This window comes from Chelmon rostratus, chromosome 10 (assembly GCF_017976325.1).
Source record: "Chelmon rostratus isolate fCheRos1 chromosome 10, fCheRos1.pri, whole genome shotgun sequence".
Taxonomy (NCBI): domain Eukaryota; kingdom Metazoa; phylum Chordata; class Actinopteri; order Chaetodontiformes; family Chaetodontidae; genus Chelmon; species Chelmon rostratus.
In genome coordinates this window covers 3,497,372-3,522,491 of record NC_055667.1, presented here as the reverse complement: position 1 = coordinate 3,522,491, position 25,120 = coordinate 3,497,372, and the positions used below count along the sequence as shown (strand labels likewise).

Genomic DNA, 25,120 nt, shown 5'->3' with positions numbered 1-25,120 from the left:
AGGGAGGGCCGGCTGAGCGCTCGTCCACTTTTATAACAAGATCCTGAAATATTCGCTGCACCGCTGGCGACTAAGCTGGCCCAGCGGAGGTGTCAGGTGCTCGGTGCCCTGCAGAATCGGACGCTAGTGGTAGCTTCCAGGAGGAGAAAGCTTTTGTCTTTTACTTCTTCTATCTTCCTTTTCAAACCTTCACAGTCTCCAAAACGAAAAAAAGAACACGTTCCTTGCTCGAGGGCATATTGCACAGTAGTAAAGTATGAGATGAAGCAGCCGGTTCAGTTTTTCAGTCACATCTTAGCCAGTTGAAAGCTAATCGACTGTACGCACAGTATGTTCAGCACAGTAAATGTCAGAGCACAGTGAGGAGGATCATGATGCACATGAGGAAACTGAATGTTCTGGATGAGGTTATTTGCAGAGATGAGAGGCTGCCAGATATCAGTATCAACCAATTTCCCCCTGATGAAAACTACTTCATCACTTGTCAGCTGAGACCGATGGCTGCTGCTGCTGCTGCTTCACTGTGAATCTAAAGTGTGTTTCAAATCAATGAGAATTAAGCTGCTGTTGTTTACTTGCAAGACAAAGTTTTCACATAGCACTGCAGTTTTACTTTAGAGACAAGCAGGTAGTGGTTTGACACTCTTCCATCCTGTCTGCCCTGACTTTCCACATCAAAGAGGCTGACTTTTATCCAGGCTTTACACAGTCCCATTCTGCCCGTGTCTGCAAAAAAGTTCAGGAAAAGTCGTGTGCTGTTCCCCTTGTGAGCTTTTTTGGCTCAGCTTCTGTATTTGATATTATGTCAGTATTAATCATAACATTCATGCAAAATGCTGAGAGAGTTTTTTAAGCATTCAGCCCTCAGCCCGTTCTGGTCCATTTAGATTTTTCTGTTCTCCAGAAATGTCACCGGTTTGTGTTCAGTTATTTCAGCGCCTGGCTCCTGTCGAGAACATGCCGTTCAAACCAAACAGCCAGAGTGAGCTATAGGTTGTAAAAATGAACAGAGCAGCTTTGTTTTGCCTTCAGATGAATGCAGGTGAACTTCTCATTCAGTGCAGAGCAGCGCTGGACGACAGATGTTCGCCTATAGATTCGCTGGCGTTCCACAGCGAACGCTGTTTTTGATGCTGTTTAAATGCATCTGCCGCCTTGGGAGCGTTCATGTGTCGTAAATGCTCATTTACATTTTAAGTACTCGTTTTACTCTGCCGTCGTTCTGAACTCGTCAGATTGGCAGCAGATCGACGTCGCTCCGCAAACAGACGTGGCTCTGAGACATCTATTCTCAGCACAGTGTCGAAGGCACATTTTCCACCAAAATACCAACAACTTCCTTTGTGCCTCTACATTTGAATGAGCCTCCCCCGTGTTTGTGCCTCTCCTTCCACCTGTGCACCAAAATACCACACAGGCCGAAAACCAGGCTGTCAGAGCGCTGCTCCTGCTCGTTGCACCACAATGAAAATAGAGCCCACTCCACTTTGACAGACAGGATGCCATAAAACAAGGCTGTTGTCAAGATGAAATAAACAAAGGAGATGATTATGAATGAAAAAGTAGATCTAATCTGTAGGAAAGAAAGAAACCCTTTTCACAGACCGTTATTCATTCATTTGAAGCGTCTAATAGCATCTGATAGATCATGTAGACGTTACTGTGGAAGTGATCAGCCCTCATTGGATGCTGAAACAGAGGTGAGTTTTACGTTTGTGGCCACTTCTGAACAGAGTAGAAGTGAAGCACAAGAATCGTCCCACACGTGTATCCTGTGCTGATCACTGTCGGTGATTCCTTTTCCGATTGGTTGCTGCGGTTTGAAGTGTTTTTCAGGTGACGGTGGATTTAGAAACACGCTGGAAGGGCAGTGTTCAGTCATCGGTACAGCCCAGCAGAGCTGTATGCGCCCCGCCGGAGACGCTAAAACCTAAAGCGCCCTACAGTGCTGTGAGTAGATATGATTGCGCCCTCAGTGGGAGATGAACCCTGGCAGCAGTAATTATGCTGTGTGCCTAGTCAGCTGAACAGGGCACCATCATAAAAATGGGCCAACATGCCAAAACAGTGTCTCAGGAATTAACTTCAGAGAGACTGAAAACACTGCTTTTATGCTTTAAATCGAGCAATTACAAAACTACAAGCCCAGTTCTTTCATTGGGCATTGCAGCCTCTGTCTTTGTCACAGTAGCAGTAATTAACACAGCCTTTCCCTGCTAGCGCTCTTTGATTCCCGTCAAACCTAATGTTGCCCCTTCTCAGTCACCCTCCCAACCACAAATCGACTTTTTTACTGGGCCTAAAATCAAAAGCCAATTTCCTGAGCGCCTGATTTCCTAAACCAGTTCAAAGTCTAAAGAGGACACGGGCTCGCTGCTGCCAGATCCCCACATAACAAGAGCAGTAAAAAGCTGGATGGGCCCGGGCACCACAGCCAGATACTGTAATTATGATTTTGAATCCCTGCCGTAGTGGCATTTTGACTATTTTAGGAGTGCAGCAGGTGCAGCGCTGTCGCATGAGTCATTCATTTCAAACAGACACTTAAATGTCAGTAGAAGCTGTAGTAATGAGAAAGAAAGAAGATGGTGAGTCAAGTGAAGGAGAGAGCATGGAGGCAGGAAATGGAAAGGTCAGGAAGGAGCAGCTTCCTGTTCGCCAGAGGAGCCTCCTGAGAGGAGGGTACCAGAGAGTTGTTAGTTTGAAACTCTTGCTGCTCTAGACGCTCTGCCCCAGGGTCGCCAGCTGTCACGCTTCCAGCATTTTCAATGTGATTTCACCTTCGGCCTCACACTCCTCACGCTGCCCTCTTACACCGAAACCGTGCGCCTGTGATGAACATTGTATCCCACAATGTAAAGTGCTGCAATGGTCATAGCAACCAGTTGGGCCAGTTTATTTATTTCTCATGCTTTTTCATTGCTAAATTCACTTCTGAGAATTTTTCAGGTAATAAATCAACTGTGTTGATTTTGAATATTGGCAGTATTACAGAAATTGATGACAAATCAGAAAAGTGCACAGACATTTTTGGAGTTGAGAAACTCCATAAGCATCCACTACTATAATGTGAACATTAAGAGTTGGCTCATTGGTTTGAACAATTGGTGGCACTAATTCCCCAGTAAGGGGCCATCAACCAGTTGCAGTGGAAGATGGTTGGCATAATTAAAAGAGTGCCAAATGAACTCAACCGACATGGAAGTAAATATGTAATTAAGTATTAATTGGAGGAACCCTCTTTGGTCCAGTGGGTCACCACTATCAGGGTGAAGTTTACCAGTTTCCTGCTGCTGCAGCATTCAATGCTGCATCAGTGGTGGCAGAATATTAATAACACACCCACAGAGAGATCAGCACACCCAGCTCGCTGGTGTGGATCAGGGCAAATGGGAGAACATGCGCCGCTGAGGAAATATTGTCCTTAACCACAGTTTATTGGCATAAAAGTACAGGCTGGAGAAGTAACGACTGCTTTAATTCAAATGTCGACAGAGACATTCAGAATAGCTGTCGTCTGTTCCTGTTTTTATTTTGCTGCACTCATGCTGATGAGTGTTTTATGGTACCTGTTTATATTTATTGGCGCTGTTAGAGAAACCTTTTCACACCCACTGAGCAATTTTCTGAAGGCATAAATTTGAATCTAAATAATAAAGCACTGCATGTCTGCATATGTGAAACGTAGAGCGGCCAGCAATGCAAAAGGGAAAATACAGAGGATGGAATGACAGAATTAACGAAGATTTGAGAACGCTGAGAAGGAAAACATGTTTTAGCTGTGTGTGTGTGTGGGGGGGAGACGCTAAAATACACATCCAGAGCAGGAAACAGAAATGGAAATCAAGTCATGAAAATGAATCTGTCATCTGAGGAGATAAACAGTAATGCTTAAAACAACAGTGCAACGTGGACCATCTGAAACCCCCCCACAAGAGATGGATTATCATTGTGAGGTAAACACACAGGCAACACTAATGGTTACAGAGGAAACAGTGACTGTCTGAGAACAGTGAGGCTGATAATCAGCACGAGGCCACGTCTGTTGTTTGTCTTACATCTTCAGCTAATGAGGATACATTAAGCAGCTCATATAACAATGAAACAAGACCTTGTTAAAGAAGCAGGGACCCCCCCTCCCCTTCTCTCTCTCTGTGAGAATAAAAGCCTGTCACTGAATATGAATGGTGTACCGTGTGCTTTCTGATATGAAGTCAGTCGTTCGTCTTCTACACACACATCAACATGTCAAACATAATTCTATTATTTTTATTTCCTAACCTGTGCATCAGGAACTGGTCGTAAAACTCATTGTATATTCTTGACAGCAGTCACTTTGTTGTCGTTTAGCTACTCGCATGGGAATATATTATCATATATTAGCATTTGTCTTTGTCAATGAGATTTAATGACTTCTCTTACGTTGACACAAGTAATGTACCTGTGACTCCAGCACTGCATTAGGAGTGTCACAGCCTGGCTCTTAGACCGGGATGAATGCTAACTTAAATTAGCTTTTACAACAAATTGATCAGAAATAATACACACAGATTGACTCAACACAAGTTGACTCTTTGTCAGTTGTGTACTAAGCGGATGAGTGCGGGTGTGTTGCGTGGGTGTTGCAAAAGGAAAAGTCAAACCAAAAATGGCCATAACCCTGGAGTCTGTGGGTAGAGGGGATCCCACCTGGAGGGGCTGTGACTTACAGCCTGTCACAGGAGGTGGTCGGGTGTGTCCAGAAGGCTGATGGAGACAGGGTCTTCCTGAGTCAGGCATGTGCTTCATGCAGGCAAAGATTAAAGGAATTTCAATCCAGATCATGATTTTCATCAAATCCTGAGTCACACAGTCTTTCCATAGCTTCCCTTGCTTTTAGTTGCTTTGGTTGGACATTGGGCTCTATAAGTGCACCCTTCCCCTTGTCAGGGGTATGCTAAGCTCACCTTTGGGTGCTTTGTGGCCAGGCTAGCTGGGTTCACCTGTGCTACACTTGGACAGTGGCTGTTCCTTGGATGACATGTTTATTGACTTAAATGAATTCTGATTTTCTTTTTTTTTTGATGCAATGATGCACAATGTGGTCACTGTTACCCCCACATCCTGTTAGTGGACGCTAGTCAAAGCAATCTGTTGCAGCAGGCTGGACTATTTTGGGACTTTGCTGATGCCTGACCTTCAGTTTCCACCCACGCTCTTCCCTTTGATCACTTCCTAACAATGTAACGCTGGCGTTCAGCTTTGGTTGTGTGTGTTTGAGCATCTGACTGTGCCTAGAATTTCTGTTCTCCTCTGAGTGAGAGACTAAATGGACCATTTTGACAGTAATGTTTTGGCTGTAAAGCGTACCCAACTGACATCAGCATATATAGAACTTCCTGTACCGATCGGTTGAGGATGACTACACTTACTGTTGCTCTCCTCCTTGTATTAGGGGGATGAAGATGTGGGACATGTTAGGGGTGGACTGCACCACAATATGTGGGTACGATCCCACACTGAGTAATTCATTTTAAAGCTGATGCTTTTTATTAGAAAAGTCATTGGTGATCTATTGTAGGGGACACCTAATGTCATGATTTATGATGTGAAGGCATTTTGGAAAAATGACCAAACACAGTTTTTCTTTTGCTACTCTTCATTGGTCTCAACACTAAATAGTAAATCTGGTTTGGTAATACTTTGAGCAGAGAGAAGATTCCAGTACATTTGTGAGATCCAGTGAAATGCCAGTCATGATACAAACTATATTCTATATTCAGAATGTTATCAACTCTGTGCCAAACACTGTTTGGCACATTTCCTGCCACTTTTCAGCCTGGGAAATGTACTGAGTGATTTTTTTCTGAAGAAAGAAAATAATAAAACAAACGAGTGTATATACCTGTGAGCTGATACTTATTTATAGTGTTTCCTCAATCTGTATCCGTCATGTCCGCCTGCTGTGTGCAGAGAAGACTCAACATTTAGGCTGTGGCTGCAGGTCTGTGTTCTCTCCGTTAGCACAGCCAACTGAAAGGAAACTGCCTTCACCTCTGATCGGCCTCCGGTGTGAACCTCAGCTCACTGTGCTGAACCTGCTTCTTTTCTTCACAATCACGATCTTTCAAGCCCATAAATGCTTTGATCTTTTCCTTCCTCGAGGTGGTGTTCAGACGGAGGTTTTGACGGGAATATTGATTGACCCTTTGCTTCACTTAAGAGGACATTGTGATGGCTCCAGCATATAGCTTTACTATTGACCCCTCTGTGCTATTATGTGTCAGTTACACAAAGCCTGCAGGACCACGTGGTGGTCGACTGGTCACTCTGTACTGTACATCTGCACAAAGCTATGCAAAAAAAAAAAAAAAAAAAAGGAAAAAGAAAAGAAAAAGAAAGAAAGAAAGGACAGAGGGCTTGAGATGGAACAGTTTTGTACCCCAAGAATCTGGAAAATGAAAAAAAAGGAGGGAGGAAGGAAATAAAAAAAGAAAGAAATGAGGAAACAAGGTAAGAAGCCAAAAAAGAGAAATATCTGTCCATACGTAGCACATGGTGACTATAGCTAACAGCAGGCTGGAGGTTTGTATTGATTCTGTATTGACGAGTGTTCATTAGGAAGAGTGCCGTGCCCTTTAAATGTCAGTGTGGGAGATTATGTTCCGTCTGTCACAGCAGCAGTGAAGCCGTCGCTCCAGGACGACTTTGGCCCTCTCGTGTGTCAGAGAATAAAAAGTTTGCACAGCTTGTGCTCTCAGCGCTGTGCGTGAGGAGCTTTTCCCCGTACTTTACATCCTACCTTTAGAAATGTACTCCTGTAACCACGACCTTTTAAATCTAACCCCAACACTTGTCCTTGCAACCTTAACATAATTTGTAGATATAGTTTCACTTCAGAAGCCCGTCTTTACCTCTTTGAAATCTTTTATCTCCTTGACTTTGGTGACGTGACAGAGGACGCTCCCCGTCTCCTCCTCTGGTCGCCTCTGCTTGGCCCTTGTACCCTCTGTGAATTTTAAACCAGGGCTAAACTCCTCCACTTTATTGCGCAGCCCTGTCTCCCAGAGATAACGTTTGTGTACGACTAAATTGCAAAACAGCCAATATGTTCTGGCAGATATGTAATGCGGCCCGGATTATATTTCCACGAGTGTAAAAAGAAAACATTTTTAATGAACATATCTCCGAAGTTATGGAAGGTTCAAGTTGCCAGATTTGGATTTGATGAGACCTGAAGATAAGATTTAATTGAGAAAATATTTCTTTAGCACAGAGGAAAAAAAAAATCTTCTGACAGGTCAGAGCCTCATACAGATTATACAGAATATATATTATTCATTGATGAACTGGACCAGACATACACTGTTTTAACTAACATGAATTGATACATGAATTTAGATTTAGTTTTGTTTGGGTTGTGTTTGTTTAAGTATATTCTATTAGAATTTTTGTATTTATTTTGTCATATATTCATTTGATCTCTGTTGTGGTTGGATATCTGTGGCATGCTGCGTACATTTGTATGGGGTTGATATATTGTGCTGTTAGATGGCTTCTCCAGGCTGACCATGTTGCCAGTTTGGCTGGACCATTAGCTGAGAACCTTCCCTCCTTTACAAGGGACACAGAACACGTACTAAACATTAGAGGATCTATGGACCCTCCCTTAGTCAATGGTGACTTTAGTGTATTTAGTGTTTTTCAATGTGAATGCTGTACATACACCCCTACCACATGATGGAGGTGGGGACGCCCTGGAGCACTTCCTTTCAAAACACAGTTGTATTGGAAGTCCCTTGAAAACAGTTTTGTTTGGAATTGGTAAAGCCGATTTTAAATCACAACTATCGGACGTTTCCAGATTCCAGATATTTTATTCTCTGATATGTGGAGGAGCGATGGCTTCGGAATGTCTCTCAGTTACTATGGATTGCGACCACACACCCACACCCACACACACCAGCTCAATGACATATTCAAAGAATGACCTCTCATGGTGTATTAAAGAGACTCGTATCGTACCTTCTCCTCCATTCGTACCCACTCGAGCTACTTCAGCAGCTGTTCCTGAGGTGTGTCACACTGTCTGTCATTCATCTCATCACTCGCCCTTGTGTGAAGTCACATGTTGGAAAGACGAGTGGAGCACTTGTTGCTGAACTATTGGAAGCAAAGGCGTGAATGATCCAGTATTATTACCCAGCAGCACATTTTCTTGAATCTAATCGTCCTGTTTCCTCACTAACATTGATTGGACTTTGAGAAGGTATCACTTCGCCCAGGAGGAGGTCATTAGGATGGTTAAGTGTTCAGGAGGGATCACTACTGGAATCATCATCTGAGAATGCTGTCACTTAGGTTTTTTCTGTAGTGTACCTCGGTTTATTGGATGAACTTTTACTCTGCATCTACTAGAAATCTGTTTATAATTAATATCTTTTTTTAACATGCAGTATTAGAAGATGTACACTTTAATCACTACATGGTGGTCTGAGACATAGTGGGTGTTTTCACTTCGCAGTACTTTGATTGTCACTGTGTGTTTTGATTCATTTAAAGCATCTTGTTGATGTTTCATGAGATGAGACATGATGTTCTATAAAACTTTAGTGTGCTGATTGTAGAGATGTTCTGTGCTGCTGGTTGAAGCTGATGTGTGTGAAGCTCCCATGTTTTAGTCTGTAGCCTCTCTGTAGCAGCATCCATATTTGAAGCATTGTAGTCCACCACAAGCTCATGTGCTGATACTAAGCTTCAGGTGATTGTCAGGTGATTGTTGTTGCACCATGTGATGAAGCTCTGTATCAGTCCTCTAGACTCCTCTGGAAAAATAGTCTCTAAGTGAAGACAGCATGTTTCTGACTGGAAATTATTTACTGGAATCATACATGTCAGTACAGCGATAACTTCCATTTCACCCACAAATACACTTTTTACCTTTTATTAAATCCCTTCATGTCTTCACTGCATATTTTATATGAGTCTGGACAGACTGATGTAAACTGCAGCTTGACTGGTTGCGACTATACGAGGCAGGAATTCTAGTTCTGCAGACTGTTTACAGGCTTGCAAAATGTTCGTGCTGAATGTACGTATGTGCAAATCTTTCACTGTCAAGGTATTTCATTTGTCTTCCCGACAGGATCCACTCCAAGCATGACAAATGTTTTTAATGTGTAGGGAAATCAAAACACGTGCTGAAGGTTAGGGAGAGATCCTCTTGGTTGAATATCTAAATAGTCAGTGCTGACTTGAAGATGGGGCACACTGACTTACTTCATGTTTAATCAAACCTATGATCTTTCCCTCTCCTTGAAGGGACGCTGAAATAATTTAATGTTGAACTTCGATGAAGTTGGAGGCCTCACAAGAGACAGGTTTAAAAAAATGCTTCAAATCAAAGCAGAAAAGACTGAAATATCTTGATTTTTAGGCTCTCGTATGGGTCCAGCTCCAAAAATGCTGGTTATTACATTTCCCATGATACAGCTTGACGCGTTTTTTTTCATTAGACCCTCCTTCCTGGTAGCCAACTAAGTCTTTCAATCTCATTGATCCTGTTTGTAACTGCTCAGTCATTTAAGAGTTTCCAACCAGGGCCGCCTCTGTATTCTGCATTGGAGAAAAAACTTTGCAGTTACATTCCCTCCAAAATGTATGTCTGTTATTTGCTTTCTTGTCCTTTTTAACGTTGTTGTCATCTTCTTACTCACTCTGTGTTTAATGCGATGGAGGCTGGAGGCTGGATCCAGGAAGCCTCTATAAATAGGGGCACTGGTCTGATGATTTATTTCTGGTCAGACTGTTATATAAGCGCTCTACTAACCTCATTAGAAGTGAAGTGGCCAGCAGGTCGTCAGTAAACAGATGTTCCAGAAGTGAGCAGAGTCCTTTAAAAGAAAACGTTCAACTTTTAAGACAAACTGAATCATAATCTGTTCAAAGGGCAAAGCTGTGCTCTAATGCGCTCTGGCTGCTCTATTAAACAGCGTGAATGGACGGTCTAACTGAATTTGAATCAAAGTGAAATTCTGCATGCAGCTGGTCTGAAGGCTTTGAAGACAAAAAAGCAGAATGTGCCAATTAAAATAGTGAAAGACTGACTGAAGCACTACATATTAGTTCATTATTAAATGTTGCTAATTCATGGAGGTGTCTCTCTTTAGCCATTTAACAGTTGAATAACTAGATTTTTAGATGTCATGCAGCATGCAAATTATAGATTTTCAAAGGAAATCTAGACTTAAACTTCAACTCTAATCTGTGATGGTTGATGCCTTGAAAAATGTTTTTTAAGTAATAACATACAGGAACAATTTCAGATTTTCTGTTATTTTTGCAGAGCATGAAAAGCAATGAGAATAGAGCTGAGAATGAAGGATGAAAGGATAAAATGATAGGCAAGAGAAAAAAGAGGGTGAGAAGGGACTGACGAAGCGGTCGTGGAGAAACAAGGGGATGGAAAATGATGAAAGTAAAGTGAACGTAGCAGCTAGAAGAGGACCACCCCCCCCTCCCCTCAGAAGATGGTGAGGGACAGGCAGCGGGATATCAGAGCCACAGAGACGCAGAGCGTGATGAAAGATGTTGTGCTGCAGAGGAATCAAAGCAGCAGACTGAGTTTGCACATCAGAGTTTAAGAAAGAGAAGGACAGAAATATGAAGCAGAACTAATGCATAATAACTTCTTAACGCCTTTTGATTTGTGCATGTTTTTTTTTTTTTTTTGATGATTAGTATTTTCATTACAGGACGGTTTGTGCACATTTTCTCCGTCACGGTCATTTTCTTTCTGTTTTCCCTTCAGGTAGTTACTCAGTGGTCTGTCTTTGAGTGGTGACGGTGTTTGCTCACCGAGCACCAACCTGCCAAACAGCCGCCCCATGATAACAGTCTCTAAGTTACGCTGTGGTTGCCATGGAGTCTCCAGGGGTGACGGGCAGAGAATAGAGCACGGTTTCCTTAATTAGAGGGGATTGTGCACGATTAGACTGAGGCTGGGCCGAAAGACGAAAGCATGCATGTGCGCACACACACACACACACACACACACACACACACACACACACACACACACATACAGGTAACAGTGTGGGTGGACAGTGAACGTCAAGCATCTACAGGCAGTGAAAAGCAGTCCGGATTGGTAGATATTTATCACCATGTCACACTGCCAGTGTTTCTAGTGTATGCAAAGTTGCACCCCGTTAACCTTTACAAAGGGATTAGCTTCATTAACTTCATAAGTGGAGGGATGCAATGAAGTCAATTTTCTCAGCCAAAAAGAAAGTGAAAAAAGCTATTTCCTGCATTTATATACATGTATATCAGTCTAGCAAATACACATTGAATTTAACTGAGCTGTTAATGTGTTAACTGGTTTTCTACCTCAGTGGCTGGGTTGACATCTTTAGGATCATGTCATGGTGATTATCTTGTAAAAAATCAGATCTGTATGTATTGCTACGGACATTTTGCAGGTGATATATAATATATAACACTTGCTCCTGCTGAGATCGACAGGCAGGTTGGTGTTGCCTCAGGAACATGAACACTGTACTGGATTATCATGGTGAACGGGTAGCTGAGCCGAAAAGGTGCAGCTTTCGATTTACCGGCCGGTGTTCGTGTTCCGACCCTCACCCGGGGTCACAAGCTTTGGGTAAACACAAAAAGAATGAGGTGAGGGCTGCAGGCGGGGGAAATGAATGTCGCTCTCAGGGAGAGGCGCTCAGACAGTCCGGAGGAGACGGGAGGAGAACTGCTCCTTCTCGTTGAAAGGAGTCAGTAGAGGTGCTTCGGGCAACTTGCAGCGTTTCTGTATTTGAATGTGTTTGTTGTCAAAGTGGTGAAGACGATTTCTTCATCTTCATCAAAGTTGCAGAGCCTTGAACTCTCGTGGTCACTCCACTTTAGCCATTAGATGGAAACTGCAGCTCTTCTTCTTAATGGTACTTGAGGAAATGTGCTTTCTTCTGACTGTGATATAGTAGATCATTTGTGTGTGTAGTGAGGTGCACTGCAGGCCTCTGTGAACTCGTTTCAGTCTCATCTCATTTATTAGTGCTAATAGAAACAGTTAGTGTTTGATATGCAGCAGGTGGAAACAGGATTGTAAAGAATTGTGTCTCGGTTCTTACTGTATGCTGCTTTTTAACCGTGATAATGAACAGTGTGAATGAAAATAAGCATTACAAGAAAAGAAACCCTCTGTCTTTTCACACAATATATTTGGACCAATGTCTAATAAGGGAGAATGACAGGCCGCACCTTGTGATTTATTGCCTGATAAAAGCCAAATGCACGCATTTTAAAGAGAACTTCACACATCCGAGCTCTCCTCTGGCCATGTAAATGCTTTTTTTTTCTACAATTAATCTCAGTGAAACAGGTTCTCATTTCATTGTGCATGGAAATGCTTATCATAGTGTGGTGACAAAGGAGCTTTAGGAACAGTAAAAGCTGATGTGAAAGTCATTTAGTCTGGCTGACGTTTTGACAGTTATTTTCTTTGTGCATTTTTGAATTGGTTTATGCACGGACACACATCCTGCATGTGAAATAGTTTGCTGTATTGCAGTAAAGACACTTACGGATACAGACATACACATCCACGCATACACATTTATTCTACTTCATTTCTCCCAATTTTCCCTTTTACACCTAAGTGGTGATTTTAGAGATCATCAGTAAAAACTGAAATAGTTTCTCATTGTTTTGCTTTAAGTCTGTCCATCACTGCTGTGACGTGCAAATGATGAAAAGTGTTAAAGTTAGCTGAAAACTAGTAGGAAGTCATTAGGAAAGAATCACTCCTGCCATTCAGGATATGGCTAAGTTGCTGACATTGCAATTTGTCACGTTGATGCACGCACGCACGCACGCACGCACACACACGCACACACGCACACACACACTCCCTTTCCTACAGGCTGTTATTCTGTTATTCACTTTATGTCCTATAATTCTTCATTTATTAAACTTTGACATTTTCTTTATGGCAATTTGGACAGTATGTTAATTACATTTTATACCTGTGAGCACCCCTTCACATTTAGAACGACACCTATAAAATTGTAATAATACCTTTTTCACTAAGCTGTCCACTTGAATGAATCAAATATTTTATTGCTTTTCATTCCTTGTAGTTATGGCCTTTTGTACAAACTTCACAGTCCCCAGATGAACCTACTGACTTTGGTGATCACCTGACCTTTCCTCCAGCACCATAATAAGGTCAAAATTTCAATTTGTCCAATACTTTTCTTTACAACGACCTTTATAGCCTCACAGCGCCATTAACTTGAAGTCCCTTTGTGTGTTTTAAAGGTGAAATACCAATTAAAAGTCATTATAAGGACTATAATTTCACACTGGTGAAAACACAAACAAGGCTAAATGCAGGAGGATATACAGTACAAAGGTCCTATTTATAGATAACTTACTACGTTACCACCCATGCTCACACTGTGGTAAATGTGGCCCTTTGCAATGACAGTGTTTTTACAAGCTGAGCAGTATGTGTGTGTTTTCCTGCGCTCCTCTGCAACACGCTTTATGCACTGAAAGTGTCATTTATTTTATGTACAACAGTAAAAGAGGATTTACTCAGTCTTAACTGCGTGGCAATCGCACTCGTGTTGAGCCGCATCTCGAGTGACAGATTTATTATTGCTTTATTCTTCACAGTTTAAGTCACAGCTCTGCAGATCTGTCGTCTGTCTGGGTGACTGAGATGCTCACCCTCTCTCTCTCTGCTTTCTCTCCCTCTGTGTCTCCCAGTTCCTCTCTGTCTCTCGTCCTCAGATTTAACTTGTCACAACTCAGTGCTGATGGGGTGTTAATCTATAACACTGCATTTCCTGTCCACTCCTTCACCCCCCACCACCACCAGTGCTCTGCAGGAGTACCGTGTTTGCTTACTCAGCACTCTTCCTCTCCCTTTCCCTTGCTTCTCTGTATATTCTAATGACACTGCAGTACTTGGAGATGTTTGCATGTGTCCTTGTGAAGAACTCATTCGGGGGTCATCTGGAAGTTTCTCAGACCTGGGCATAAATATTGTAACTTGTTTGGATGACTGCAGATGGATGAGACAGATAGTGGGCATGAAAGCTAGGCCAGAAATAGCAGGACTAAAGGCCACTGTGATGCATCACGTTGTCTGGATGTTTACAGAAGTGTTGACAATATTTTTCCTTCATTCACCTTATATTAACCTGACAACCACCTTGACATTACTGTCAAGTCTACTGACTGTGTTGTTGTACGAGAGTAAATTATAATAAGCTCTTTGAAAGCTATTAATATATAATGTCTTTCTTATGTATGTCTCTCTGCAGATGGGAAGGTGTATGCATTCGGAGGTATGGGAGTCGACACAACACCACAGGCTTTGGTGAGGGTTTATGAGGCAGAGAAGGACCAATGGCAGCCATTGACCTCCATGCCAACGCCGCGGTACGGAGCCACGCCCTTCATAAGAGGAAACAAAATCTACATGATGGGTAGGAAGCTAGAGCCCGTTACCTTATTTCTCTCTTTTCATTTCTCTATGAGAAACACTGTGTTTCTATGCCAGCGGTTCCCAGACTCTTTGATAGCACGGTTCCCCTTCAGTTTCCCCACAGTGCACGACCGTGCGACCGACAAACGTCATGAACTCACATCAGTATTAGGTGGAATGTTATGGGTTCCTTCTCAATCACTCAGAAAAAAAGCAATCCAAAGTCCAATAAAAAGGCAAAAGATTGAGCGCCCCTGAGTTGTCCTCTAGCGCCACCATGAGGTGACATCTTTCAGTGAAATGACAATAATCAGGTTGTGATCAGCCTTATCTCTGCTTTGTTCAAAGCTAATTATCACATGTTAACGTATTAACACACTAAACTAAGCTGGTGAACATCAGCATTAGCATGCAGTCTGTTTATAGTGGCAAATCTTTCCATAATTTCTTCTGACTTTTAAAGTGCCTACAAAATGTTGGAAAGTGTGTCGTGTCAGTATGACCACTGTAAGCATGTCAACATGCTTAGCTGGAGCCAAACTCCTGTTCAACAGGGTTCGTATTGCTGTTATTTTTATGCTCATTGCTTATTTCTTCTGTTCTGTCATACTTGGTAGCTACTGTTAATGCCACATTGTTTTTTTTCAGGGCAGCCAAACGATTCTGTCAGCAATGGTTTACAGTGTGTTACAGTGTTGGGCATTGTTGAGAGAGTTGGATAATTATGAATGTGAGGCCGGGGTGAAAACCATGAAAGGGAGTCCAGCTGTTCTGTGAGCAACCGTCATCTGGTTTTATGCTGCACACAGCAGGGCGAACAAAAGGAGTTGGTCACCTCGCTGAGAAGTTGGAGGTGTGCAGCCTGTCGCATGCAGACTCACTCACCATTGCGCTACCTCATTCAGTGATAGTGATTTAACAGAAATGTTCAGTATTTAAATAAAAATCTTTGAGATTGTTCCTTTAAAGCACCGTTGGGAACCACTGTTCTCTCCCACTACTTATATTTGTCTCTTCTTTGTTCCACATTGACACACAGTCTCTCTGACATCACCTGAGAGTCCAGTTCAGGGATTATGCAGAGTGAGGAAGGACACAAGTTCAGACTCTTTCTGAAGGGCACTGAAAGCTGCTGATGGATGGCATATTTGAAGTGCCTCAGTTCTCAGGCTTTGGTGTTGTGGGACCATTTGCAACCTCCAGGCTGCTGTGATTCACACTCACACTCTGTTTAAAGAGTGTAGATAAAGGTTATTAACTTTAAATTTGCCCACTCTCCCTAAAAGTTGTGGTTGTACATGCTTGTGTTGTGGGTCTGATACACACATACCTGCTGCACCACATGTCCAGAGATGTGTGAGTGTTCTACTGTTTTCAGCTAAATGTATCTGCCTGCTGCTTTTAGAGCCAGAGAGGAACAGATAGAAACCCTCTCTTCCATCAGACTCTCTCTAGGGTCGAGGAGTCTCACAGTTTTGGGACAAATTGATCAAAAGCCCACAGCTGCAGTTAAAAGCTGCTGTATAACCAAAAAAAGGGATGTGTGTTCAGTGCGACTGTTACGCTGCTACGCTAACCAAGGCCTGTCATAAATGTTGAATCTAAGGCCAGCAAGCCTGTAACCTAGTGCCTCTCCATGCATGTTGCATCAGGTGTGTTGATCCTGAGGTGAACGCAACCTTTCCTATCCGAGGAGGCTGTGTGGTTAACTCGCTGCCTGCCAGGTCAGATTCCTGCCTTCTGCGACCAGCTTACTCAGACCTCGCAAACTCTGGACATCCCTCAGGAGCCTCTCTGTCGGTCCAGTCGCTCTTCATTTTCCATCACAGCACATCACATTCTCAGAGCAGTTATCATTCCACCCATCATCAGAGGTTGCATTTGTTCTCATCATGTCTTGTCTCTTTGGGGGGCTGTTATTGCTCATTGACACTTGGTCAAAATTTCACATCACCGCTGAGAGGGAAATTGGGTATGGCCATTTTGTCTCACTGAAGAAGTGTTTTGCAAAGAGATTAATCCATTTCACTACACGCTACAGGCAGCGCGGTTCACACTCAGCACAAAGAAGCTTAACCTCCTGAGAGCAGGAGCTTTGGTCATTTCCATATCAATGTTTTTCTCACCTGCTCCACCAGAGGGATAGAATGAGTCTTTGCTTGTAGGAGTGTTTTCATTTGATGCTGTTTTACACATTTCAGGGGGAAATATAGCACCGCACTGTATTTGTGTGAAAGTTGTTGTCACTAATTACTTTGTGGATAAGATTTAACAAAACGTTTTGTAAAGTATGATTCATTGGTAGTAATTAAAATGCCAAAGCTTCATTTGAAATAGCATCATTTACACCAACTGTGACGTTAAAGTGCTGATCGGACATCATAATAATCAAATTATAGAGTAGATCATAAAAGCCCCACTGGCTGATTTTTCTGCATTATTTTGCTCATAACCGTTCTGGACCCATTCAGTAATATTTTGAATACAACACTGATTTGTAATGGAGTATTTTTACGTTGTGGTACTGAGACATTCGTGCTGATGACCCCACTGGGAACCATCATCTGACTCTCTCAGCTGTGCTGTTTCCAGCAGCAGGAAGTGTTCAGTAACAGGATGAACCCACTGTTCACTACCCGCGCAGCAAACACAGTTGTTGGCTAGCTGGTGGATGTAGTGGAGGATTTAGCAGCTCGAGATATTTCCCTCAGGAGGTGGTGGAGACTAAACAGAGCAAGAAGAGAGTTATGTAACATTACATAATACGTTTACAGCGTTGTCTTTGGACTTAAAAATTTAGAGGACCCGTGTCTACAGTTCAATGTATCCAGTATATCTCTTATCTGCAATGACGACTATGACTACCACCACCAAGCTGGATCATTCTAGAGATTTATCAATTTTAAACCTCAGAAGAAGCTGTGACAACCTGTGGTTTGAACTTTTAAGTCTGACACAGAAGCAGAAGTCACCGCCGTGCAGGTTATAACAACGGCCAGCGGTTCCCCACCTTTTCTCGCTCTGTGCATACAGCACCGCCACGTGGCCCCTTCATTGTTCCTGTTTGACGGAGGAGATGGCTTCATAGAATGGTTGAATGGCATTTCAGCTCTGAGAACACAGTGGCTGTGAATGCATAAAATACACGGTGATCCCGGAATTGACGTTGGTGGTTCAGTCAAGTTTGCGCTCACACTGCTTGGAGTTTTTCTTTTAACTGCTGTTTTTCTCCATTATGGCGTTCTGACATTCACCCTGGCTCACCGAGTGGGTTTCCTGCTCTCTCAATCACAACATGTGGCATTTTGGTGTTGGAACGGAGTCACGTTGTTGGGAAGCTGTGCTGTTAAATCTGTTAATATTTGAATGTTGTGTTTGACATTTTGGGAAATGCTTTCTGTGGAAGAGTTAGATGAGAGGATTGAGAAGTGGAGCCTCCAGGAAGTTACTGTGCCTTTCTAAGAAAGTGTGTGGCACATAAACCCCCATAACATGGCAACTGGTTGTTGTCCTGCTTCAGTTTTGTATGTACTAAACAAACAAGATATAAAACTAAAGCTGACTGTTTCCTGGCTGCAGCCATATACAGTATATAAAATGGACAGAAAGAGTAAAGAAAGCGTATTTCTCCAAATACAGAAAGTTACAGAGACCCGTAAAGACATGTGGTTCTGAGCACACAGCAGCTAAACCTCGCAGCTTTGATTTATAATCATACCTGTCAAGTCTCATGTCTCACCTGGGATTTTGGTGTTGTTTTTCTGGCTACTCCCAACCGTGAAATGAACATCTCACAGACTGTCACACTACAGAGAAAAGAAAAACGGTCTGTCGTAATTGTAGCTCTGTGCACTACATGGCCCCAGCTCGCTGTCAGGAGCACGGCGCTGGCTCGGAGGCGCCGTGCGCCTGACAGTGAGAATGGTGAGCTGACCAGCCACGTGTCGGTGGAGTTAGTGGAGTAGAAAAAGGAGAAATAAGATAAACATTATCCAATAAAAAAAGACGTTTGCCCACAGATAAACCATCCTTGACTCTCCCCTGCAGGCTAGCAAGCTAATTAATCATGGCTGGAGCTAGTGATGAGTCCCCGGGAGAGAGAGGGGGGGTGGCTAATCTACAGCGCACCTGTGAACACAACACACACTCACAAATACACACACGGGAGTTAAATCTCATTGTATCACATTACACACAGAGTTATGAGCGATGTGCAAACAGAATAATGCAATATGCATGCTGTTTGTTTTCTAACTGGATAAGCAGGTCAATATTTCTCTCTCTCTTCCTCTCTGTGTCTCTCTCTCAGTCACTCTCTGTGAATGTAATGCCTGTTCGCTTGCTGTACTTCTTGTAAATTCATGCTGCCTCTCCAGCTGCTGCTCCGCTCTGTGTGTTTGGATCAGCGGGTGCCTGAACCCCCTTTGATTGAAATTCTGTGCATTCCCAGTCAACGGCAGACTTACTGGCATGTGATGTAACTCATCAGGCTTCAGGCAGCTTTAAAAGTCTTCTGTCTGTGTGTGTGTGCATGTGTGCGATTTGAAAAACAGACCTTCTGTGCTGTCGTTGTCAGGGCTGGTAATCAGCAAACAAGCGCGGCTGAAAAGAGGCTGTCGGCAAGTCAAAGATGATCAAACACTCTTCTTGAAGCAAAGATATGCATATAAGCACACAGCACACATAAAGACTACAGTACTTCCATTATTATGCAAGTATCAAATGTACATTGCAAGTTCTTGAATGAGGAGAGGTAGCAGATTGCAACCGACTGAATACTCGCCTCACCCCTCCCTGTCCGACGTGTAGGACAGGGCTGTCACGGCAGATTTCAGAAGCATGACATAATCAGAAAAAATATTCTTATTGTAGAAGAAGCTTCCTTTTGCCCTTTCGTGCTGCATGCATCTGGTTAAATATGTTGCATTAAAGTAGATCCAACTGACAAGAATCTACAGTCATGCTCGCAGCTTGTGAGGACGAGCTCACACGAGAATGGCAACGTGCTCATAATCACAATGCCAACATGCTGCTGTTTAGCGGGTATAATATTTACCACGTTCATTGCCTTAGTTTACTGTGCCACTACGCTAACATTTGTTATTTCGGACTGAACACAAAGTACAGCTGAGGCTGATGGGAATTCCTTTATTTTGCTGGTGTTTCAGTTCAATAGGACAAGAATCACAGGCGATCGCTGCACAGTCGTGGCTCTGATTACTTAATCATCGTTTGCAGCCATGGTGCATAAAATCAAAAATACTCATACACAAGTTCAGATACAAAGCTGACAATGATGAAACTGATGGGAACAGGTGGGGATGGGGAAGGTTAAGAGCTCAGTAGATGGATGGAGGAAGGTACGAAACTAGATGTGGCCCCTCGGGTCTGCAGGGACCAACGGTAATCAGGTCATGAGGTTGTTTAGGGTGTGTGTGGTGTCTCCAGCTGTCTGTGAGGCTTTCTTTGCTGTTCTTATGGATGATGCTGAATGGATTTTGGTCCGGCTGTTGCTCTTACACCACCCCCACAAAAGGGATTTCCTTACTGATGTATGGAGTTGGCGGTGTCAATAATAACTGTGTCATCAGTAGTTGATGTGGAGCATCTCAGGGTCAGACCTCCTGCAGTGGTCTGTGTGAAGGGTTGACAGGACTGGTGATGGTACCCTGGCGGGCGACAGGTTGGTGGTCGGCTTCTCCCGCTCCCGTGTAGACTTCTGCTCTCTCCAAACTCCACACGTCTCTCTGCTCATGGGTGCGATGGGGGTCGGTTATGTGGGGTGCCAGCCAGTGTCTTAACATCTTAACAAGTCTTTAGTTTTGCTTATACTTCCAGAAACTGCTACCAGGTCAGTAAAAACCACCTCTTACTTGCCACCTGGCACAGCTGTGTCACCTTCCTGCTGCTGTGCCTGATCGCAGCCTCTCCAGACAATGCTTATGATTCCACCAGAAGCATGAAGCTTGTTTCAGAAACATCCCAGAAGTAGCTCTCTGCTCTGCTTCGTGGTGAATATGTGCTAAGTCTGTTTTATTCTATGTCAGAATCTGGCCAATTTTCAATATGAAACACCCTGTGCAGACTCCCCATTATATATCAACAAAGAAACAAACAAAAAGAGAAACCTTTAGTACGTAGCCTACTTATCCATGGAAGAAGCAAGAGCAAGGAAACATTACAAGTCAACAACATCAGGAAGGCAAAAGGCTCAGCTTCTGAACCGCTCTCGATGGGGCCTGAACGCAGGCCAGAAGCCAGAACGCGACACCACCATGCCTGGGGGAGGGTGTCTCCGGGCTAGGCAGCTCACACATGATCACTGGCAGAATTGCTTTGCAGTTGATTGAGCGGTATGTTTTCCCGCTGCATGGAGGCAGGTTTTGGCCGTTGTGCCCTGTTGAGATTTTACGCCATGTTTAAAGTGCTTCAGTGCTGTTTTGACCTTTTCAAGTTCGACATTTTGAGAAATATCCTCACTTGCTTTCTTGCCAAGAGTCGGATGAGAAGATCGATACAACTCTCATGTCTGTCATCTAATTAGCCTATGGTGCAGGAGCAGGGAGTCAATTAGCTTAACTCAGCATGACTGAAAGCAGGGGAAAACACTTAGTTTGGCTCACTTACAATAAAACTATCACTTCCTGTTTCTGTACATATTACACAAAGCCAGGCTTGCTATTCAGCCGTTTAATTTTTAAGTCTAAACGTTTTATGTCTTTTCTTTAAGCAAGGCCTGTAAATATCAGTTTTTCTCTTTGTTCTGTCATTTCTAAAAAATACACAGATTAATGCTGTGTTGATTTTTTTTCACGACTAACTGATTACATCACTGTCTTATTCCACAATCAGTGGTGCAGCATCACAGATTTTCTTTTTATAATCTGTCTCTGGAGCATTGTGGTAAATCATATACAGTATATTCTGTACACACTGAATACACAAGTTATGTTTTAATGTGGATCCTTCATGCCTCTGTATGCTGAATATTTACACTGTGTTGTAATAAACACATCGGTTAGCACAAAATCTCCGTCTTTCTGTCATAACTCTCTGACTCTAATGCTTCCCACTCAGTTCGACTCTTTGTCTCGCTACAGGCATCGATCTCCATGCCACCCTGCCTACTCCAGTTGACCCTCTTCCACTTTCTTCTCCCTCCTCCACATTTTCCTCCCTTCCCTGTATTTCTCTGTGTCATTAGCTCATATTGTCATTCTTCTTCACCATGCGTTTCTGTATTCCTCTTATAACTTGTCCTTCCATCTCTCCTTCACTCCCCTCTTTGTCCTTTTTTCCCTCAGTGCACAGCGTTGGCCTCAACCTTAGCCTCTCCTCCCTTTCCCATCATCATTCACATTTTTACTGCCCGTTATGTACCTTCTCTTTCACCACTTTCTCCTTGTAGTCGTATTTTACAAGGTTAAGTTATGATTTCTGGAAGTAAACAACTTGGAGGCCTCCTTGGGGAGCACCCTGCTGCTCTGCTCTGCTTGCAGCCCAAATTAAATGTGGTCCCAGCGCTGGTCTGCACGCTTGCCAGACATAAATGCCAAAGAAACTTTGTGACAGGAGCAGGGGATTAAAAAGCAATGAAATAGGAAATGAAAAACAATGTCATAGAGAAAACGTGGGTTTGTGAGTCCTTGGCATAAATCATGTGCATTGCTAATACTCCTGGAAATGTATTCTATTTATGAGATGGTACATGCAGATGCCACATCTTTGTCATAATCCAGGAGGGATTTGTTGCTAAAAATCCAGCAGGATTAAACACGTCTGCATGTAACAACTTAATCAAGTAATTAAGCAGGTCTTCACAACATCATGTTCCCAGTATATCTGAACAGATAAAGAGGCTTTATGTACATGTGAGGCCCCAGTATCATAAGAAATGTGTTCTGAGTTTGACATCCTCCTGCCTCTCTCAGGTGGTCGTCAAGGAAAGATGCCAGTGACGGCGCTGGAGGCTTTCGACCTGGAGATGAAGAGCTGGACACGTTACCCCTGCATCCCAAGCCGGAGAGCCTTTTCCTGCTGCGCCACAAATGAGCGTAGCCTCTTCAGCCTGGGGGGCCTCCAGCAACCGGGGCCGCATAACTTCTACTCCAGACCTCACTTCGTCAGCACCATGGAGGAGTATGACCTAGATCAAGGTAAGCGGTGACCTAACTGTGCAGTAAGTGGGGACAGGACTAAAGGGCTGACTGTCCATCGGGAGAAGTGGGAGCTTCGCTGGTGGGCTGCTGCATTACAGCTGAGCATTGGTGACTGGCCCAGCGTAGAGAGATGACCAGCCCAGTGGTTCAGGACTGACTGTCCCCTCCTTCAATTCTATTTCTCTCTCGGTCTTCCTCCCCCAGACAATGACACCTGGCTACTTCCTGTGGCTCATCTGTCCCTTTTATGTTGAAACATGTGAACACTAACGGAGTTACCAGTTGACAGCTGCTAACTCACCAAAGTTTAAATCCTCAGAAATAGAAGCATCTGAATACTTAACGACGAGTTAATGCATTTAGAGCTTGTAGTCTCTTGCAAACGTCCAGTTTTTACTGGGAGCATGTAGATCTGTGCAATCAAAAGGCACTGTGCTGGCTCCCATTAAACACGGCCTGACCGTGACCGGCGCAGCCTGCAAGACTGACCGAGGCCAATTTGATGGCAGGCAATACAGCATACAACATACTTTTTTGTCCTGTTGTTAAACTTGCCTCTGCCAGTCTCAGAGGCCATGTTCAGTCCCGGTCCGGCTGTGTTCACTCGGAGGCTGTTGAGCCTGGTGCAGTTAGCGATTAGCTTACTTGAGCAACAGGTAAGGCCACCTGAGGTCACCTCAGTTATCTTACTATATTCCCTGTCCGCAAAATGGCCTTGTAACATTTAATTACATCTTCAGAACAAGTGCTAATTGTAGGCTACAAGTGTATTTGAGGTCATGACAGCCAATGTCAAAACCAAGCATATATAACAGTTTAATGTAATGTTAACATGTAAGACTAAATGGTTTCCTTAAGTGAGATAATTAGGCCTGCTATGCTGCGTTTATGTTGTCTTGGTTAATGTCAAGTTGACAAAACTAAGACATCTCAAACTTTGCATTATTTAAATAAAGTGTCACCATGTATTATATATGTCAATTTTAGGGAATTAAACATGCTTATAGGAGAAGTAATTCCCTCTTAGTTTGATGCATTTGGATACACAAGAAGAGAGGAGCTGCTTTGTATGCTGCCCAATAGAATTGTTGGTTGGGTTTCTCACAATGCCAGCCTGCAGCACTCTGAATGGAGTGAGAACATGATCTGTACTGTGTCCGTAATCCCACCCAAATATAGAAAGAGTATGTATCAGTTGAGTCAAATCATATCAAAGCAGATGACGATGCAGATAGGGAATGTCCTTCCCTGCAGAGATTTAACTAACGTGTCTGCTGATGTAGATGAGGCGAACACATCGGTGACTTACAGATGCCCTCAGTTGCTGTAAAGTGATTTATGTCACACTCATATCTTTTACTTGAAGGCTGCATAGTGAAGGATTAGAACTGGAAACAAAATGAATCATTACCTGGAGAAGAGGATGATTTGAGCTATGATAAGCTTCAATTAGCCCACGTTTTTATTTTGTGCTTTTGTGCTAGCGCCACAGCATCTGCTCCAAATCCAATTTCAAGCACCATGAAAACAGAACAGAGTGTGCCTCCATTTTCACCACTGCCAATGATAATCAGATTTTTGTGATTCACATATTTAGGGAAAGAGAAATCAGGAATAAAATGGCAGGGGAGGGAGACAGTCTCAATGTTATGAACCAAGCTATCTATCTGATCGTCTGCACTGTGAAGGTTTCCCTTGCTGGACATATTAACTAAGCTAGTGGGCTCCAAAGCCACGCTAACTATAAACCTAGCAGGCTCCCCTATCACCTGCAACCTGCCGAGTGCCGGTGAAATAAGTCTGCTGTGTCTCGTTGACCTCATGGGTAAGAGACCAGACTCAGTTTTCTGGCAAACTGCGGCGGCCTGGCTTGGCTGTCTTTTGCAATTTCTGACTGCTTCATCCTGACATAATTGGTACACAGTTGCTAAAGCAAAGGGTGACCCTGGCCTTTATAAACACAATTTCAATGTTTGAAGCCTTCCAATCAGGTTTCAGGCCTCACCAGAGTACATGAACTGCCCCTCCTAAGGTCACAAATGATTTTTAGCTTAATGTTTTTAGCTGCTGACGCTGGACATCTTTCCATTTTAGTACTCCTGTAGCTCAGTGCAGCGTTTGACACCGCTGATCACTCCATCCTCTTGTCCCATTTAGGGCAATGGGTGGGCCTCAGTGACACGGCCATGGTTTAAGTCATACCTAAAAACCAGGACTTTCTGTGTTGGCATTGCTGAGTCTGGGTCTTTCACTTTTATACTGCTTTGTGGATAGCAAGGTTCTGCTCACCATTAACATGCAGCCATTGGCAATAACTGAAACGAAACTGCCTCAAGGACATTCATAAATGAATGGCTGAAATTTTCCGTCAGCTCAACCCAAAAAGGACTGAATACCTCGAATAGGCACTGACTCCCCCAACACTCAAATTATAAACACACCAGGTTGAAACTCCCATCTCAAGCCTCAGTGT

General features: G+C 43.3%; 1 protein-coding gene across 1 annotated transcript in view; it reads left to right on the top strand.

Annotated features, from left to right (window-relative positions):
* The window catches only part of LOC121613266 (kelch domain-containing protein 8B-like), a 124,467-nt gene that overhangs the window by 60,175 nt on the left and 39,172 nt on the right, over positions 1 to 25,120 (top strand). Inside the window, exons 2-3 of the mRNA XM_041946594.1 lie at positions 14,325 to 14,489; positions 22,420 to 22,644. Coding sequence (XP_041802528.1) covers positions 14,325 to 14,489; positions 22,420 to 22,644 — 390 coding nt within the window. The remainder of the gene's footprint in view (positions 1 to 14,324; positions 14,490 to 22,419; positions 22,645 to 25,120) is intronic.